This window comes from Bactrocera oleae, chromosome 6 (assembly GCF_042242935.1).
Source record: "Bactrocera oleae isolate idBacOlea1 chromosome 6, idBacOlea1, whole genome shotgun sequence".
Lineage (NCBI taxonomy): Eukaryota > Metazoa > Arthropoda > Insecta > Diptera > Tephritidae > Bactrocera > Bactrocera oleae.
The window spans coordinates 11,074,754-11,095,164 of record NC_091540.1 but is presented as its reverse complement, the minus strand read 5'-3'; the positions used below and the strand labels follow the sequence as shown (position 1 = coordinate 11,095,164).

The 20,411-nt window shown below is 34.3% G+C and overlaps 1 protein-coding gene across 8 annotated transcripts in view; it reads right to left on the bottom strand.

Moving 5' to 3' along the window:
• Ten-m (teneurin transmembrane protein Ten-m) overlaps window positions 1-20,411 on the bottom strand; it is a 321,925-nt gene that overhangs the window by 27,780 nt on the left and 273,734 nt on the right. Inside the window, exon 2 of one of the 8 annotated variants that reach the window (XM_036360881.2) lies at window positions 8,502-8,564. The exons of the other annotated variants lie outside the window; for them this stretch is intronic. Coding sequence (XP_036216774.2) covers window positions 8,502-8,564 — 63 coding nt within the window. The remainder of the gene's footprint in view (window positions 1-8,501; window positions 8,565-20,411) is intronic. 8 annotated transcript variants of the gene reach the window in all.

Sequence of the window (20,411 nt, the reverse complement as noted above, 5' to 3'; positions counted from 1 at the left end):
AAAGTGTAGACATTCAATACAGTACCGCAATTAGACGTCCGCAGTACCGCACTGCCGAGTGGCAGCATAAATCGCAATAATCAAAACTTTCACCACGCACTTTGCTGTCAATTTTCACAAATGAGGTCAATTATTTTTTCATTGCAGCAGTCAATTAAAAACTTTGAAAACTAATGACAGTACCTGACATCAAATGACAATATTTTTTTTTTTCTTTCAAATATCAATATCTCTCTCCGCCTACGATGAACGTGGTAATTAGAGACGTGAGAAACGTGCAAGTTCTTCGAATGCAAGGCAGCAGGAAAGGCGCGTTGGCGTGAAAGAGATGGCATGACGGAAAATTGACAGCTGTCAGAATTTATACAATCAAGTTGGCTGCAAATGAAGGCAGAAAGTACTAAAAGCAATGAAAACGCGTTCAAAGTGTTGTTGCTAGCAAAGTTGGGGATGTGTGGCTAATTAAAAACTACGAATACAAAGCCGTGCTAAAAGTATAAACTTTTCCAACTACAGTTAATACAAAAACTGGCAATATTTTACACTTAACGCAGTACGCACATATACATACAAGAGCATTACAACGCACATAAGGCCAGGTTTCTGATGCGCCCACAAAATAGTAAGTAGAAATCAGTTTGAGCGTGGCAAAAGTGCGGCAAGACAACTTTTGCAGAACCCAACTTAAATTACTCATAAGTGTTGGTGGTGAGAGGCGCAAAAAAATAAAGTGAAATTTGATTTACTACTTAGTCAGCATTTGAGGCAGCAGTTTTCGTGGGTGAATGAGCAATTTGGCTAAAATAACAAAACACAAAAAAAAAAATGATGTGCGCATTTGTGGTTGTAACTCAACTTAAACGTTAAATGTTCGATTTACAAAACAAAGCTATGCTTTTTTTCAAAAACAGCGATGTGTGTTTGTTGTTTTTGGTGGCTGTTGTGGAAAAGTTTTGCGAAAACTTTGCTTGAGCCAACACATTAATTGCTCGATAACTCATAAAACGGTACGGTAACGTTGAGCTTAGATTGGTTGCAGAACTGCAAGAGTTTTGTACATAAACCAATTAGTGAGTTTGGATAGCGAAGCTTTAACTGTGAGTGTTTGGGAATTTGTAAGTGGTAATTCTAAACAGTTAAGTGTTGACCACATTAAGACCTTTTTAATATCCTTCCGTTAGCAAACAGTATAAACGATAGACAAATTATTGTGTGCTTAGCAAGAATTGTAAAAAAAGTTTAGGCTAAGCACATGCCAAGAAGCAATTATTAATAAAATAAAAATATAAAAAAAAATATAAAATTATAAAAAAAAATATAAAGTTATAAAATAAAAATATTATATATAAAAAAATTTATAAAAAAATTTAAAAAAAAAAATAAAAAATAGAACCGAAAATATTGACGCAATAATTTAGTGATGTGATTATATAGCTAAATATTATTTTTCTTTCAACTGCTGTTACTAACGAGCAATTCACATAGTAAAATAACACTTGGCAACTCTTTTAAAAATACACCAGGCTTCATATTCCACCGAAACCAACAGCGCTTGCCATGCTTGGCAAAAGTTCAGTGTAGTGTTATTTAATTGCAATTAAGGGCGTTTAACCAACTCAATTGAATAGCAAAAGCAACAACAGCAATAACAGCGCCAAATTATCTCGCTTTGAGCTAAAGACGTTTGCCGTGTGCAATGAAGCAGTGGCGCAGCTGACACTTCGACCAACAGTAGCAGCAGCTGTAGTAGTAATGGCAACACTCGGCCACAACTTTTCTGCTGCTTACGCTGCCAGCGCTAATGCGATCAGTTCTAATGCCAACGCTAATTGATGTGATTTGCGGTTAATTTCGAAGCGATACGTTGCGATTCGATTGCTGCTGCGTTTGCGTTTTTGCTTGCAACCCAGCTGTGACTGCATGCCAAAAGAGAATCGTTAAGCAGCCACACTCGAAGAGCGCTGCGTTGTTGTTAAGGCTTGTGGCAGCGGTGCAATAACACCAATAAACGTTCTTACTCCTGCGATTTGGCACTAATAAGACGTCTAATTGAGCGGCGTACATAATTCTCACCCTTGGTTAGTTCGCTTTACGGGTGTATGCTTGGATTGCTGGGTGGCGTGATGGCAATAATGTACCGTTATAAATGCTGTTGTGTACTTATAGCGTGCTGAAAGTTGTGTAGCAGCATTTGAGAGCCCAAATTATTATATTTAAAAAGTAAAGTTTTTTGTCAGGAATAACTCTTTTTGAAAATTATGGAAATATTAGTTTAATAATTTTTATTGCAAGCAATTATTAAAGTGTCTGAATAACAGAAGTAAATATATCACTGGTTTCTAGATTTTTTTACACCTTCGGATATTTCTTCGTCAATTTCTACTTTAATTTTTAATTTTTCTGCTTTCAATTTTGCTTTCTTGCTGACGCATCAACATTTAAGCCCCACTTTTTTAAATATGAGCCACGAATTGGTAAATGCGGCAATAATTTTAATTAATTTGCCTAGGAAGACTGCTATGAAAACACTCAAAAAGGAAAAGGCACTTGCGAACCCACATTTGATTTTTTGCTTTTTTGCTGCTTAAGCGCACAATTTTTAATAATTTCTTCTAAAGAAACGAAGAAAAATGTTTTGAAATCTTTTTTTTTTCCGAAGGAAAATGATGCCCAAACAGCAAACTTCATAACTTAGAAGATTTGTGTCTTCTCCTTTATAACTTATCCAGTTAATAAGTATGCTGCCTTTGATAGAATTAATTTTAATTATAATTAGTTAATATGTTTTGAGCTTGAGCAAATTTTTATCATGTTACGCGGCAGTTGCGGCATTTGCGGCACTTGTGGTGCTATAAGCAAATTTTCGCCTCATAAGAAGTTTCGACTAAATACCGCAACTTAAGCGCAAAACTTTGCGAATACTAGTCTCTACTTTTATATGCTTGTTGCTAGTTGTATTTGCCAAGGCAAATAAAAATGCAAACTTTAATGCGCTGCAAACTATTCGCAAGCGCAGCAGAGATGAAAACTTAATGAAAAAGCAAAGAAAATGCGCTAACCAGAAAATAAAACAGAAATTAGTAATAGTTGTGCGAAATGTTGAAATGAAATAGCGCTCGAAGCTGTTAAGCAGTAACGCAGTACTAGACGCGGCGCAGCTGCAGCTATGCGCTTCACCGCGCCCCGTCTCAACATGCTGCGCCTTGCAAGCAGTGTTGCACGACTAATTAAATTAAAATCCTTGCGTGCATTTTCCACACAAAATCAAGCGGGAAAATCGTAACAATTTCCCAAGTGCTGCCGCATGCCCGCGCAACAGCAGGAATTTATAAGTTTGCGTTTTTGGCTAAGTAGCGCTGGTGAAAAGGCAAAAAATGAAAATGAAAATTTAACAAGCCTCGCGCAGAACAGCAAATCGCAATTAATTTCGACAGCAACGCGCTCGTACTACGCATACACAAATCGCTCAACGCACAACTGCGGCAATCAAATTGGCGAAGACTAACCGAAATGCGCGCGCGGCAGCCAATAGTGAAGCGCCAACTATTTCGTGGTACAACCGTTTAAGTACTTGGACAAGTGCAAGACGAGGCGCACATGTCGACAATAAAATCGCTGTCAAGCGTGCAAAGCCTGATGATGAAGGAGGAGCAGTAAATTGGAGTGAGCGCAAGTAGTATGCGTTAGCAGTGGTGGCAGCGCCATTTGTATGCGTGCGTGTTTGTAGTTGCGTTGCTTACGAGTAGTGAACGAAAGTAGTTAGGCGTACGCGCGCAGCTGGCGTGGGCGTGAACTGTCACATACAAAGCCGATAACATAACGAATTAAAAGCACACTTTTGCAGTAACAAACATACGTCAACAGCGCGTGGCTATGTATGGATGCAGCGAATGGCGGCACTCTCGGATGCGCGCTCATGTGTGCTGCAAATTGAGTTTTAATTTCATTTCCAATTGAATGCACATTTTTATGCGCTTATGAAAAATTATTTCTTCCAAATTTATAAAAGCATGAAGCTTGCTGGAAGCTCTTTGCGAAAAGGAAGAATGTCAAATATGCTTAAGCGTTGAAGAAATGTCGCGTCTCACAAAGCAGCGCAATTAAAGCAACATTTTGGCGAGGGAAAGCGAGTACGGGATGCGGCACGCGGTTGTAAGTAAGACCAAGCACTTAGGCTTGGCGGTAGAATGATACGCTTTGCGGCGGCAAACATTTGCTTCGCATAATCAATGAGCTAACGGCTTGGCTGCTTACTTGTCGCGCGTTGTTTCAATGGCGACATTATTATTTATTTTGCTCACTGAGCGCAAAATGTCTGAAAATTGTTATTAAAATATTTCTAGAACGCTAGCGGGTATTTGTTACCACACACATGTGTATAAAGCGATATATATGTATCTGTATGTATGTGTGTATTGGCAGTTATGCTAAGGTGACAAGTTGTGTGAGAAAATTGTAAATTAAATGCCACAGGCGACAGTTGTTCTGCTTAAGTATGAAAGATATTTTTGTGTGCGTTTATGGCATGGTGTGTGGTGAATTTTTAGAGCTTATGTGCATATTTAATTATAATTTTTTTTAACTGCCTTAGATATTCATGCAAAGCTCAAATTTAAAGTGAATCTTTCAAATTGAATAAAAAGCGTAAAAGGTGATAAGTTTGTTCAACTAAAAAAGTGTGCGCCTGTGGATAGGCCAAGTATTATTCTTAAAATATATTAAATATTATATTGTTTCATTATTATTATTTTATTACTAGATTTTTTCATTATCTAATGGTATCAAAGTTGCAGTAAGATATTACATTTTTCAAAGAAGAAGCCATATATTTTACCATCAAGAAGACCTCTTGTTTTATGAACACTTGAAACATATCACTTGCTTCAAAAACCAATCCAATAGAAAAAAAGCAAAAAAAATATTTCCTTGTTTCACCATTGCGAAAACATTCAGCCAAAGCAATCAATGCATTAAAGCTTTACATATAAAATTTTCAAAGCCTTTACCCTTCTCTTTATGCCACTAAGCTTTTATGGCTCTATTTGTACGCGCCCGAGCATTGATATGAATTTATAAACTCTAACTCTCACTTTCCAGCGCTAACACATGATTTTATGTGCCGCTTTTATGCCGGTAGGCGCATAAATGTTTATCGTTTCAATACAAAACAACAACTATAACAACATGCGCATCAAAAAAGCGTAAATAAATGAGAGTATTGGCAGCATGCAAGCGCTGTTAGATCTATATAGTATATGTAAGTGCTATGTGTATGTATGCGTAAGTTTTTGCATTGTGTTTAGCGCTTCGCTACATACACACATATATACGCACTTTTACTCGTATAGGGATGCATATGCGCGGCCTTAGCATAAACACAACCGCCTTTATTTTCTGCTGACGCGTAAAATTGCCAAGGCTATATGCGAGTTGGGTTGAGCTGTTTTGAGCTTTCGCTTGGCAATAAATTTAATTGATTTAAAGTGTTGTGCACATAATAATTTCGCACCCTACAGGCGCGCGGACGTGCGCTCTTTATTTGGCTGCGATGTTTGTATGTGTGTACAGTGTTTACATGTGCCTACTGCCTTCTCAAATACAGCCCTTTATAACTCTCGTTTTATGAGGCCATAAAATGCGTATGTGCTCTGCTATATTTTTCAATTAACCGTTTTTTTCTTATGTAAGTATTTTAAAATATTTCACTTTTACAGCTTTATAACTAGCGGGAAGAGTTCGTTGGTGGACAAGTAGTGGCGTTCTGCATGTTGTGTTCATAACTTGCTAAGCGGTAATAACCGTTAAATGCTTTGGAGTTAATGCAGGCGCAAGTAGCTGTCTGTAAAAGCGCTTTAACTTAGTATCGGGTTACAAAAATATTTTACAAATTTTATGTTCTCATTCTGAAAAATTCTATGCATATTTACTTCTACTTTTATTTTTTATGTAGAGTTGTTGTTCTCCTTATAATTTTCTTTAATTTCTAAATATCTTTAATGCTGTTTATTAATGTTTTTTTACTTAGTTTTTCGTTTTAAAGCGCATTTACATTAAACATTGCCTTAAGCATTTTTTTTCATTATTTGCTCGTTTATGTCTCCATTTCACCGCTTTTATCTCTATAAATAGTTTTTTTTTCTGCGCCAAGAGCTAAGCCCCTCGTTAACATAACAATACTTTTGCAAGAAAGACAATTTGAATATGTTGTTTTTTTGCAACAAATCACATAACAGTGCCAACATTGTCATAGCTACCGCAACTGTCATTGATAGCCCAAACGCAGAGCAGCGCGTGGCGACTGATTGCGCTCCGCTTACAAAGCACTGAGAGCAGAAGAAACGAAGAAAAAATTGAGGTGAAATAAAATTTACATCAAAGCACCAAGATTGATGAAAAGTCATTAAAAAGCACATAAATCAAGTGATTTCGTTAAGGTTGCATACCGGAAAGTTTGGCAAAAAGGCAGAATAAATAACAATAAAAAAGAGAAAATGAACCAAAGTCCTGGCAGCGTCGAGAAATGCCAAATAAAATATCCTACAAGCTAAATTACTAACCGAAAAGAGGGTGAGAAGGTGAAAAAAGAGGTGAACGTTTGCTGAACACTTGGCAGCAGCGCCCAAATGACTGAGCGACTTGCTAAGCAGCATTGCTTAATATTCAAGTGGTGTGTGTGTTGGTGTACAAAAACTTTTCTACCTTGCGCGCTTTTTAGATTTCACAAAAACTTTGAAATGATTTGCATGCAAATTAATTGCCTGCTGTCTTAGCACTTCTTCTGGTCTTAGCAAACAGCAAACTGTGCCCAAACGCCCAACTACCGAGCGCCCATCACAATCGGCGGTAACATTGCACTGCGCCAAGTGTGTGTAAGTTGAGAATGGTAGCACACTAGCAGAGCGCTAAGCCGCACCGGAGGGCAAATAAATGCTTACACACTCGAATTGCAAGGCAATGGCGTAGTGTTTGAGAGTGGCGGTAGCAAAAACCAAAAACAAAATAAGAAAATTAAGCACAAGAGATAAGTCGTATAAATTATAGCAATTTAATAAGTTCTAAATACACGCATCCGTTCTCCAGCACACGCCCCACAAAAGCGCTAAGCGATGCCAGAGACTCAACTCGAAATAGTAGCTGAAGATTGCGTGCAAAGCGAGAAATAAATGCTGAACCCAGGAAGTTTAATGCTAACCTTTTTATTCTGCGAATGCCAAAAACTTTGTGTGCAACTTCACAAGATTTTGTAGTGTCAATGATTTCTTACACAGTGTGCGTGTGCAACATTCCATGCTACGGAGAGCAAATTGGCAATTCTGTAGCATATCTTAGGGCGCACGCAAGTTTTGAGGGGACACTGGGGAGTATAGAAAATTGGTAAATGCATGGTGACACCAAGAACCCCAAGGGAAAGCACAAACCCAAAGATTTTCTTAAGAGAAAAGCGCATTTAGTTGGGTCACCCTGTAGGTCACCCCTTGTTACAAACTTTTGCAAGTTCACCAGCTTCTCGCACAGACACAGACGCTGAAGATACTGCAAGCAAACATTTTTCGACGATTAAAATTGTCGGTCGGACATTAATTTTATGTCATCGGTGGTCTTTGCAACAGCAAAAGCAACAATTACGTTAATAAAGAACAAACAGGAAGCAGGCAATATTGAGTATGCGTGCCACGAAGGGGTGTAAAAGAATGAGTAAGTAGTGGTTTTTTTTTTGTGGTGGTGAAGTGGTGGGCTGCAAAGTTTCTATGAGACAATTTCATTTAACCGACCAAGCGCCAGTCGCAGATTTGTGCAGACAAGTGTAAAAATTGCCGGGTGTGAGGGGCTGCAATCATAATGAAGTACTCACAGCTTTTATAGTGAGAGCGCTTATATAGAAAAAGTAGTCGCAGCAAGATTTAAGTTTCAGCAGATTTTCCAAGCAACAACGCTCAAATAAAGCACACTCTTTTGAGTAATTTCATTTGGTAGCATTTGTTGTTGTAGTTACATTTATTTCGCATGAGCACGTTTGTTTGTTTTTGTTTGACGTTCGGCGCGCCGTTGACCGCTTTGGGGTTACTCGGCTCATTAAGGCGCAACTAAAGTAGTGGATAAACACCTACACACACACACCCACACACACACACATACATAATTAAAAAGGGCAGTTACTGAGTTGGGAGAAAGCGTCACTCGATTGTTAGGATTTACCATAATTCATTTGAGCTTAATGAGTTGGTCGTTTATTGGAAAATTAAAGGCGATAAGGTGGTGTGTTTGGTGCAGATAGGTGGGAGTGAGCGTATTCAATTTTGAAAGTGTGGTATTGTTGTTGTTGTGTAGCTAAGCAGCACAGGTATGGTGGAGATTTTTACCAATTGGTTTCTCATAAAGTTGTTTATAAATTGTTGCATCTTTCAAAATCGGTTCAAATTCTGGAAAGTAAATTTTTAACACCTGGAGAACGCTTATTTCCTCTCCTATTTGGTATATATAAATATGTATATTTTTTTTACCTGAATTTCGCTCAAAATTAGAAGTGTTCAATTTATTTAGTATATTTATACCAGATTGCTTACCTGTAAAGAGAAGAAAATATAAAAAATTAATAAAGTAAGGAACTAATATATGTATTTACTAGATATATGCCAAAAAATTTGTACTCTGTTGAATTGTTAATATAATAATATGTATAAACTGAAGTATGATGATTTTGTCATATCAAATTAAAGGTTTCGTAGTGTTTTGATATAAGATTTTTCAAAAAAAAGAAAAAAAAAATAAAATAAATTCGATTGCACCGAAGCTATAACACTCTGTAAAAATAAAGAAGTTTTCATACAAGAACTTGATGTTGATCGTTGAGTTTGTATGGCAGCTATACGCTAAAGTTGTTCGATATGAAAAATTTCTTCGGAAATTGTACTGTTGTCTTAAGCAATAATCTGTGCTAAATTTTGTGAAGATATCTTGTTAAATAAAAAAGTTTTCCATACAAAGCTTTGATTTTTATTGTACAGTTTGTATGGCAGTTAAATGCTAAAGTTGTTTAATCTAAAAAAATATTTTGGAGACTAACTCGTTGGCTCAAACAATAAGCCGTGCCAAATATCGTGAAGATATATTGTCAAATAAAAAAAAAATATATATATATGTATGTATACTCAAACTAAAAGTAGATTAAAAATTTAATTTGCATTTCATTGCTGCTGTTTTTAAATCGAAAGTGTCTTGAAATCTGACATAAAGCAATTTGGGTTTTGGAGAAAGTGTTAATATGATACTGACACACACATACAAATTTGCCTGTTGGCGTTTCTGACATACTCATATGACTGTCAGTTATGACAGCAACAAAATAGTGAAATTCTATATAAATAAGTCTACAGTTGGTTAAATAAGCATGTACATATGGCATTTTGCAACACATCTATACATATGTAGGTATGCACATACATATATAAAGAAGCTGGTAACTAACATTACACCACTGTGGTGGTCTACTTTAATTTATTTATAAACGCCAGCGCTTATTAGTACATTTATACCAAGCACACAAATATGTTTACACTTGTGTCGGTGTGTATTTAATTGCTTAAAATTGCACATATCAAACGAAGTTACTTGACAGCATGACTCATGCTACAAATTAAACAGTTAATGCTTTACCAACAGTCACACGCACATTAATACAAAATACAATGTAGGTAAGCTTACCTATGTGCGTATGTGTGTACATGCTCGTGGCCACTGTGTGTCCCTGTGAAATGACACTTAGGAAGGAGTGAATTTTTATTTAAAAAGTTTGCTCAACATTGCGGTCACATTCAAGCTTCCGCTTGTCACAGACAAATGCAAGCAACACATTCGCATTCATATAAGTGTAGTTAAAAAAAACACACATATGCATACAACCGTGTGTGCTTGTATGCGTTGCTTTAATTTCGCCTGTGTCTGACCATTTGCGGTTGATCTTGCTGCGATAGCATACGAATATTTATGTGCGTATTTGAATTTGTTGCTGTTGATTTTATTGAAAAACTTTTGCAAACACTTTTTTCGCTTCATTTTCATTTTTGTTTAATTTTATTTTTATTATACCTATGGTGCTTTATGTGTGTAACAATTTATTTAAAAGACCAAGTTTTAAGTTTTCATTTTGCTTGTTACATTTACGATTTTATTTTAGTCAAATAACTGTTTGTGGTTATGTGTGTCTACATTGTCATGGTTAAAAACATGTATTTACAAGCTTATCGTGAAATAGCAGTTAGCTTCACAAACACCTACACAATTTGAAATTTTTTTCTTTTTAAAATGTTGTTATTTTTTTGTGTCTCAGAATGTTAAACCTTTGAAAATATAGAAATTGTTTTTGGTTTGCAGAATTTTAAAATTTCTTCACTATTTTGACTTTGTATGCTTTTAGGCGCATTAACAATTTGGTTTTAAAACGCTTCAAACTTACTAATTTATTAAAATTATATAGATTTTTTCTTATACGTTAAGTTTATTATATTAATCTGTATCGAAACTTTTCTAATTAAATTTTCTCCCACGTCTTCTTAATCGTTATATATACTTTTGATTTCCAAATGCATTATTTCCATGTTAGCGCTGTGCAAAATTTAATTCGCACATATCCGCAAAAATACGAACAACATAAAAGCTTCAAAAAAAAGTTGTGCTCTTTCAGGGTTGCTTTTAATGAAATTCTGGCTTAGTAAAATTCTACAAATTCCACTAACTGGCCGCGCACACACTCTTTGCTAAATGCACTTTTTACACGCGCCAAATATGACTTCCATGAAAATCAGTTATTATCAAAATTTTAAATTAGTTTCGCAAATGCATGTACCGGTGCGTGTAAAATGTAAAACAACAAACATAAAACTTTTTAATTAACTCATTACAGTTGAGTGGCTACTATAGAATTCATTACGTAATTTCAGGTTTACAAAATTGCAAAATTTCGCCACAAAATTGATATGAATGCAACGCTGCAATAATTATCGAATGCTAGTTTTTTGTTTGCTATTATTGTCATACCCATTATGACATATTAATCATATGGGCTTATAGACATGTAATTATGTAGCAATATTTAATAGCACAATAAAATGTTAGCTACGCTAAAAATGCGCACAAGTGTCGCGCCTAAAAGATCGCAATGCTGTTTTTCTGCTGCGAATATTTCACATTTGAAATGCTAACATGTCAATTAAGTCGATTGGTTGTATAATCACACATAATTTAATGTGCGAATTAGTTAATTAAAGCCACAACAAAAAAAAGAGAAAAAACAATTAAATGATATAAAGAAAATCAAATAAATGAAATTAAAAGAAAAAAATCAAATAAATTAAATATTAATTAGAAAACTAAACAAATACATTTTAACAAAATTAGCTTAACTTTTTATTTGTCTCGCTTCAATATGAAATTGCTTTTGATTGTAATAAATGTTGGTGCAGTAAAAAGTAAGCAAGACGCGTAAATGCTTTAGCAAAACGTTAACTAGAACAAATTAGCTAAACTTGTGCAACTGAACTTGTGAAACACCAATACAATAGAAATCGTACAAGTGAACAAAGTGAAACATTAGCGCGCTTTGGCCAATACAAATCGTACACCTGAACTTTTGAAATACTTTTAATGCGCTGATCAACTTGTAAAACTTCATGTTTCTCATTAATTATCAGCATATTCCATTCAACTAATCATATGAAGTTAGTTTTCTGAAATGCACTTATAACTGACTACTAATTAATTAAATTAATGTTTTACTTTGCAGGCTGCAATTTATTCGCGAGTATCATGAGCGAACCATTTTTTCATAGATGCTAATGCCATAAAAATGCCGGTTTTAATAGATTCTGTGCAAATTTGTTTTTAATATATTATATAATTGGCGACAGCATGAGCTGTTTATTTTTATTAGCATTTGCGCCTTCTGTTAGCAATATTTGGAATTAATAGCGTTATGAAACATTGATAGCTTTGAATTTTGTTTGTAAAAATATTACATAACCCTGTGTAATTACCATAAAACAAAAAAAGCTTCATAGTTAAAAAAACAAAATTTTATACTATATTACAAAAGAATTTTTTGAAGCAGCGCATTGCTAAATCTGCATTGAATATTTTATTATTCCCAATCAAAAACTAAAAGGCAATTAGTTTTTTACTTTTTGACGGCTTTGTGTGCATAATAAATTTGTGATTATATTAATTAGAATCATTATAGCCCTATAAATATCGGGCTAGTCATGAGGAAGTCATAGAATATGTTAACGTGGGTGAAAGCTATATCCTATGGGTTTTTAGCAGTTTTGTTACCAGTTTTATAGAAGACATCAGGCTAAAGAAAATTCTGAGTAGTTGCAAAATGGTTTTTATAGCAGTGAAATTATTATAAAAAATTTATGAAAGGTTTCACTTCAGCGTGATTGAGTAACTGAAGCCTGTAATGTTAAATAATATTATGAAAGTTTGTGGTACTAAGCTAAAACTCGATGAAAATTCTGAAAGCTTGTAGTTCTAAATTCAAAATTTGATGGAAATTATGAAAGCTAGTTGTTTCAACCGAAATATTTAAAAAACTTGAGAATTGGAAATTATAAAATTCTGTGGTACATAGCGAAAGCTTGATGCAATTTATGAAAGCTTGTGGTTCAAAGCGAAAGCTTGCTGCAACTTACTGAAAGCTAATTGTTCTAAGCTTAAGCTTGTTGTTTACAGCGAAAGATTGTGAAATTTTGCGAAAACTGTGAGCGAATTATGAAAGTTTGCTTAAGCTGACATATTTCAAAATGGAAATAAGGTAAACAAATTATAAAATTTCCAAAGTGAGTGTTGTCAAATTATGATTAAAATTGCAGAAAACTCGAATAACAGCGCATTCTTGCCAAAATACAAATGAAACCGAATGAGCGCCTGCGATTGACATCTGCGTGGTAATTACAAATGTAAAATGCATAAACACTTAAGTAAGGAAATGTGCAACGATGCACGCAATCAGTAAATTGAAGCGCTCAGTGTGAGCAGCTATAAAGTGGCCGCATAAGTGGTTGGCTACGGTGGAATGGCACATTAAATGCGCGTACGCGTTTCATTTAAGGCCAAAACCAGCCCGTCTACTTGTATGCGTGCGGTCAAGTTTGTAATGTGCGATGCTACAATCGGACAGACGGAACATTTGCGGAGGGCAAAGTGCAGTGCAAATTTTCACACGCTACGTGTGTGCTTGTGATTTTTGCACCTCGGCGCACGCTTAAGCACACGACCACACTCAAAAACTGGCAGAAAGCAAACACACACATGCATAGACAATGAACAAAAAGTTGCTGCAGTAAAGCGCTGGGCAAGGCCAGGCGACTTCGACGCTTGTGACAGCTGATTGGTCATTTTTTTCTCTCGCAGAAAACGCGCGGAAACTGCGCGTGTGTGTGTGTGTTTGCTTGAGGCAACAACTGTCAGTGTCATTTAAAATATTAAAATGTGTTGCGCTTTTCATGTAATTCAAATAAGCAGAAAAGTAGGGGAAACAAAAATAAAAGGATATGCATGCAAAATGCATTTGAGAGCCGTGCACTCAAATGACATTTGTCATTTATATCAGAGAATATGCGACGCACTTTAATGAAATGAAAAATTGCGTGACAAATTCGTGTGCGACATCTGCTTGCATATGCTGTTGTTGAGCGTGTGCTAAAGTATATGCGCGCGACAGTAATTACGGCCTTATAAAAAGTAATTTATATTTAAATCAAACAGCTTATAATTTCATTATGTTAATAGTAATTTTTTCGGTCCATCCAATTGCTGTCGAAGTCAAGTGAGGCAATATATTTTTTTAAAGTCAATTACATATATTGCCTACCGCTTTAGTACTACAAGCAAAAGTTTATATAAAATAAAATATAAAAATGCTTTATACATTCTGACACTCACATGCCGGGAAACACATAATTGCAAAGGCAAAAGTTGCAATTACTTGCAGCTGATAATTACGCCAGCACCTGGTTGAAATGTGAGCGTAGAAAAACAACGCTAGAAAGTGGAGTTGAAATCAGAACAATAAAAACAACAAAGTTGCCTTTAAATGGTTTTTGAATATTTTTTACAAAAATGTATTTTTTACAAGTAATGTTAATTTATTAATATTGCTATGCACATGATAAGGTCAGATATAAATAATAAAATAATATAAATAAAATAAAATAAATATAAAATTTATTTGCTGTAAATTCAAAAGCATTTAGAATGCCAACCGAACTTGTAAACCAGGCTTAAAAACAAAAATAGCTGAACTTGTAAACAGATTAATATAGACAGTCTTTAAGAAAAAAATACAGCTGAACTTGTGAAACAGACTGATCGCACAGCAGCTATATAGTGAATTTTGTGTTAGACCATATGAAATAAACTTAACTGATCTACAATATACACTTAATTAATAGTCAAGTCATAATTAATTTTTTGAGGATAATAGATGAAAAATGTGTCATATAGCTAGTGCAGCTAGCACTCATTATCATAAATAAGGTTTGTCCAAATATAACTAATCTAGCAGTTACTCTTCATATACAATACCAGATATTATGAATATAACTCATTATGTGATTGATTAAACTTGTGTAACGGTTAACAAGAAAATTTTAACAAACAGTTCTCATTCTCACACTGTTTATTGAACTTCTGAAACACCTGAAGCGGGGTGTATATATTGCATAATGGTTTTCATTTTCCTTTTAGTACAAAAGGCTTTCACAAATTACCTTATCTCTGCCGTCTCTATCATTGCTTTCATTTAAAAATGATTACTGGTTTGCACACGCTTTTTCACAGCATAATTAACTCAGCTAGGCGTATCAGAAATTAACCGCAGTCGTTTTTGCAAATAATAAAGCGCTAAGATAAATATACAGACAGGAAATATGCCACATAGGTGTTTTTAGTGCGCATTAAACCAGTTTTTTCGCATACGTTTCCATGCAACCAGTAGCTTGTCAATTTACAGTGTGTTGCTAAATCAGGCATGCATTAAATTCAATTAAATTAACGTAGCAAATTTTATAATTTTTAATTAATTTTTATGACACAAAGCAAAATACATAGGTGTGCAAAAAACTTGCAATGTCATATAGTTTTGTGTAAAAGTTGTTGTTTTTTGTTGTGCATTTATATTAAATATTGTATTTTAATGCAATTATAGATAAGCATGGCACGCTGAGTAGGTGGTGTAGTAATTTTCAGCTGAGCGTGTATAATGAAGTGCATAAATTGTTAAAAATGCTGGCAAGTCTATAATTAAGCAAGTGTAATGTGGCTGTGCTGCTTTCGCGGTGCGCGTGATAGTGCTGAGGTTGGCTGTTGTTGAAGTTAAAATATTTACTTAACATTTTAATTACACACGTAGTTAAAACAGGCATGTTATTTATTATATTTTTTATTACCGAATTGTTGTCTATTGTAATAAAGAGCTGCTTATTATGTTTTGAGTAATAATCAATTACATTTTTTCGTCAATTTTTGTGTACATAAAAAATAAAATTGTAATGAAATGCTATGTGCTACCTTCTATCAATGTTTGGGGACAGGCAAAGGCGGTGATTATGCTTTTTTTCTGGTTTATGGCGTATATAAACGCTTTTAAATTGATATTTATCATTACAAAACTCGATGAGGTATTGAAAATGCGACACTGTTTGTCGAGGTTTGAGGTTAGGTGAACATGGTTAGTGTGTCTGAATTAAAATAATAATATTTTCATTAAAGTTTTTCGTTTTTTTATGCTTTTGAAATTTCATTGTAAGTGTTAATTGCTAAATTGCTTTTCTAATCTATACGCTTGCATGCCACTAGCAGACTAAACGCCCTGTGGTATGTAATATGTTTGTAAAACTTTTATTTATTTTAATAAATGTTTCGTGTTTAAGCTTTTCTATTGCCATTCATGTAATAATGGCTTAGTGCAAGTAATTAACATAATAAATTAGTAGTTGGAGTTGTTGGTTGTATGTATTGTAGATTAGAAACTAATCAGCAAATAATTAATATTTTAATTATACTAAATATAAATGGATTATGTTGATACAATAGTAAAACTGCTTTAGCTATACAAAAGGAATTGAGCATACGCGGGTTATAAGTGATTTATGCGTAGAAAATAATGCTGGAACTAACAGCCAATTAAGAAAGTTAACTCACACTTAACAGAATTCACTTAAACTTTCTAACGATACTTTACTTTTTGAACTAATGCAATAGCAATAAATTAAAAATAATTTTAAATAACCGCTGCTTTTACAGCTTCATTGAGGGAAAGCTTGAACTTGTGAAACAGTGTTTAAGCAAAAAGAAACTTATTTGAACTTATGAAACAGATTAATAAAAAACTCAAACTTTGAAACAGATTAATAACAGGAAAATTTCAGCAGTCAACTTTGTGATAGAGCACGTGAAATAAATTTTATCAGATCTAGCATATACATTATTATTTTAGGAGTAAATGAGTTTATTGAAAAAAATAAGTGAATATATTTAACTGATTTAACTAAAAGACTAACAATAATCATTCAAAAAACCATGAGAGGAAATTAATATATATATGGCAGATATATATAGATTTAACGACGATACATGGGTTTTCCAACCTTATGCTTCTCACTTCAGCTCATACCAAAGTCAGCCTCACCTCAATTTGCGTAAAGTATTTTAGGTACGCAAATTACCCTTCACCTCGCCAAAGTTAAAGTTGCCATGCGAAAGTGTTGTCTGGTAACTTTAGGAAATCAAAAACGTAATTAGCTCAATAAATTAGGTGTGAATAGGTGCTAAAATTTGCAAAATTATTTATCACGGTACTCTTGAGCAATTGCCACACTCATTACGAGCGCAATACAGAGTATATCCTTTCGCTATAGAAAATGGCCGTTAGCCATTTGATTGCGTCTTTTACAATGTCACAGCTCATTATCTAACAAAAAAAAAAAACGTGCTTATTATTACCTATAGAAACTCCTATCGCATTGTGTGTGAGCGCCCGAATTTCGATAATGGAAAAATTTATGGGCGAATACTTAATATTGGCGAGTCGAGAAACAATAAACGCCATTACACAATATTAAAAAGCCCCAAAAGAAGTATGCGCATACGTATATATTGTAACAAGAGAGAGTGAGAAAGGCCAACAATGGCTCCCTGACACATTATCATAGCTGTCGTCTTGGCAATTTCATTGGCATGAAAATCGACCATCGAAAGCTATATCAAGCGGCAAGTAGCACAAAAAAGTTTGTGGTACTTCATTTTAACTTTGCCGACTCGAAAGTGACTCGACGCAAATGGCAACATAGTATATATATATAAACACTTAGCTATGAAAGCGCAAGGAGCGGTAAGGCGCTTTGTGCCTTATCTACAAAATTGCGCTTTATTACCGGAATGACCCTTTTGCGAGCGGAGTATAGAGCAGCGCGCATGCCGCTTTGGTTCCTAGCGACGTGAATTAAGCGAGTGTGGGTTGCCATAAATGGGCTGTGTTAATGATAAGGCTAAGAAAATTATGGGCGTCGAAAAAAGTAAGTATATTTGTTAAGTGCTTCACAGGACATTCTTCTCATGGGCGTTTTGTTTTGTATGCTGCCATAAAACGCGCACAAAAACTGCTACTTTATTTATTTATTTTGCGAGTTACTGTAAGTATTTACGAATTTTTGTTTATTTTGTTTATTCTGCTCGACGTAAGTTGCTTAATATTTTCGTTTTTTAATATTACTCTATTTCCTACGCAAATAATTTAGCAAGGCGTTGACCAAATGCATAAACGACTAAAGTAAATTGTAGAATTTGAACTTGTGAAACACATTAGTGAGTGTAACTGTAGTAACAGCAGCCACGACAGTATTCATATTTGTGAACTTATGAAACAAAAAACAAACGTATAAATAAAACTGAACTTGTGAAACACTTGTGTACGTGTGCTCTGCTGTTTTATTTAGTATAAGTATATGTAAAGTTCTTATATGTTGCGTTTGTTGTTTTCTATGTTCGTTAGTTAGGTACGTTCGTTCAACTGTTTTGCCACAGCAAGCACTTTCATTCATTCATACACTCAGACTTTCATTCTTTGGTTTTCTTTAGTTTATTACTCAATTACAAAACCATCAAAATCTCAAAGATAAATGAAACTGATAAGTGCGTAATTTATGTTTGGATTTCGTTTTATTTTGTCATTAGCAACAAATGTATGAAACGGCACAAAGAAAACGTAGCGAATCGGTTGAATGAACGCAAAAGAAAATGTGAAGAAGGTGGAAATGTTAGCGGAGCCACCAATGAACTTAACAGTATACAATAAGGTAAAGTGGTGGTAGCTATTCGAAGGGCTTGTTTAGGGAAGTACAATATTTATGTTAAAACTTCAGCAAAGTAAGCACGCTACGTAGCGCGCTTTGTCTAAGATTTCGCATTTCATTTCACTTAATTTTTTCTTTAATTTATCAAATTGCGGAATTTTACGAGCGTCAAAGGCCAAATCGCACGGGAGGGCCATAAAATGTTGTATTTAGTACGTAAAGCCATTGCTACGCTTATAACTCTGCCAAATTCTATGTATTTTTGATTTGTTTTGATATTTTTGGCACTTTTGTATTAGTTTATTTTGAGTTATAAAATTTACCGTGCGGAAATTATTTTCAATTTCGTAAATTAATTTTCGCCCAGCGCTTGAATTGATGACTGTGTCAATATTTTTAATTAAATTTCGACCAAATGAAAGCCTAACGTTGTGCTACTGCTGTGTCATGGTGGCGCAGTTATAGTACGATTGTGTCGAATATTTAATAGACATAGCGCATTCGAAATGATTTGAATAGGTTCACCATTAGGCCGTACCGCGGCGAGTGTATCTATATAACAGTCTATGTATATTAGAGATAAATCTTTTTGGCGCTTTCTGTCATGTTCACTTCCAGCTACTGCAAATGCCTTTGGGTGACACGGACAAAAAATGTAAATCTCTCATTTCAGTATTCGTTTTAAAAGCGATTTTAATAGCATTAACCATCCCTACAACACCCACCGCATGGTATTTGTCGCTGTTGCTGCTTTTATGTGTCAATGTGTTTGAGTAGCTGTCGCATTACCAAAACGGATATGAACGAGTCAATTTGTTTTCTTTTGAAATGCGCCTAAAAATACACTATTTAAATTAGATTTGTGCTTTTTTGATTGGTTGGCCCGCAGCGGAAATGAAATATATGCATATAATACGCGCGCTGACATATATACACACATAATAATGCATACGAGGCAGTTCGTGTGTAGGCGGCATTTATGTGCAGCAGGTAGGCTCCTGCCCAGGCTTGAGTTAGAGAAAGTCACTCATACCACATGGCAGACGGAAACGGATATTACATTATGCGGTTGCGGCATTAAATTGACGTTTTACATTTCGCTGACGTTTTACAAGGCAGACTTTTTTGTTTTGTTTGGCATAATATTTTTTTATCACGACTTGTGGTTGCTTGCATTGCATTTTGCTCATTAACGCCAGTTATAATTTTATATAATATAAAATTTTTTAACTTTAACTCGCTGTCATATATCATTTGCGTTGTCATAGTTATCTGAATTTTCTAATAAAACTCATGCAAATGTGCTTTGCATAAAAACAGGCCATTAAATACTGTCAGTGACATAAATTTTGCGATTAATCGAATTTGATAAGCGCACCAACAACAAATAATGTTTATTATATTTATATGTGTATGTGCAAATTTAATATTTATTTAATATTTCGAAACGTGTAGGTAGCATGGCCGGAAGTAAAAATTGAAAATGTCAGCAAATAATGGGCAGGAAATGCAATTAATGGCGCCAACATGTTGCTAGAGCGTAATGTTGGCAGGGCATTCAAAAGGCTTACGTTTGCAATTATGAACTAAAAGCTAAGGTAATGGATTAAAATTTATTTGACTTTTAGCTGTTTAAACTGCTATTTTTTAACTAAAGCATTAAGTATTTTTTTTGGGGAAAATTTATGATGTTTAGTATATTTTGGTATTCACATATTAAGGTAATATCTATTAATGTATTTTTTCACTGGAATATTTTTTCGTTATTTTTTTTTTACTTTTAAAATGTTTTGATGTTTTTGATACTACGGTGCATATGTTAGAGAATTATATAAAAATAAAAGGCTAGAAATATAATATCGTTATAAAATTTTCAGGTAATTTTAAATAGCATAAATATATGAATTGTAAAAAGTAATTGAGAAGATGGCTTTTTTCACAAAATATAAAAAGTTTTGATAGACAAATTTAAACAAAAACTAAAAATACAAAAAATAAATAAAAATTAGAAAAAAAGTAATTTGTTTTATATAAAACGTTTATTTTGATATACTAGCAGTTATA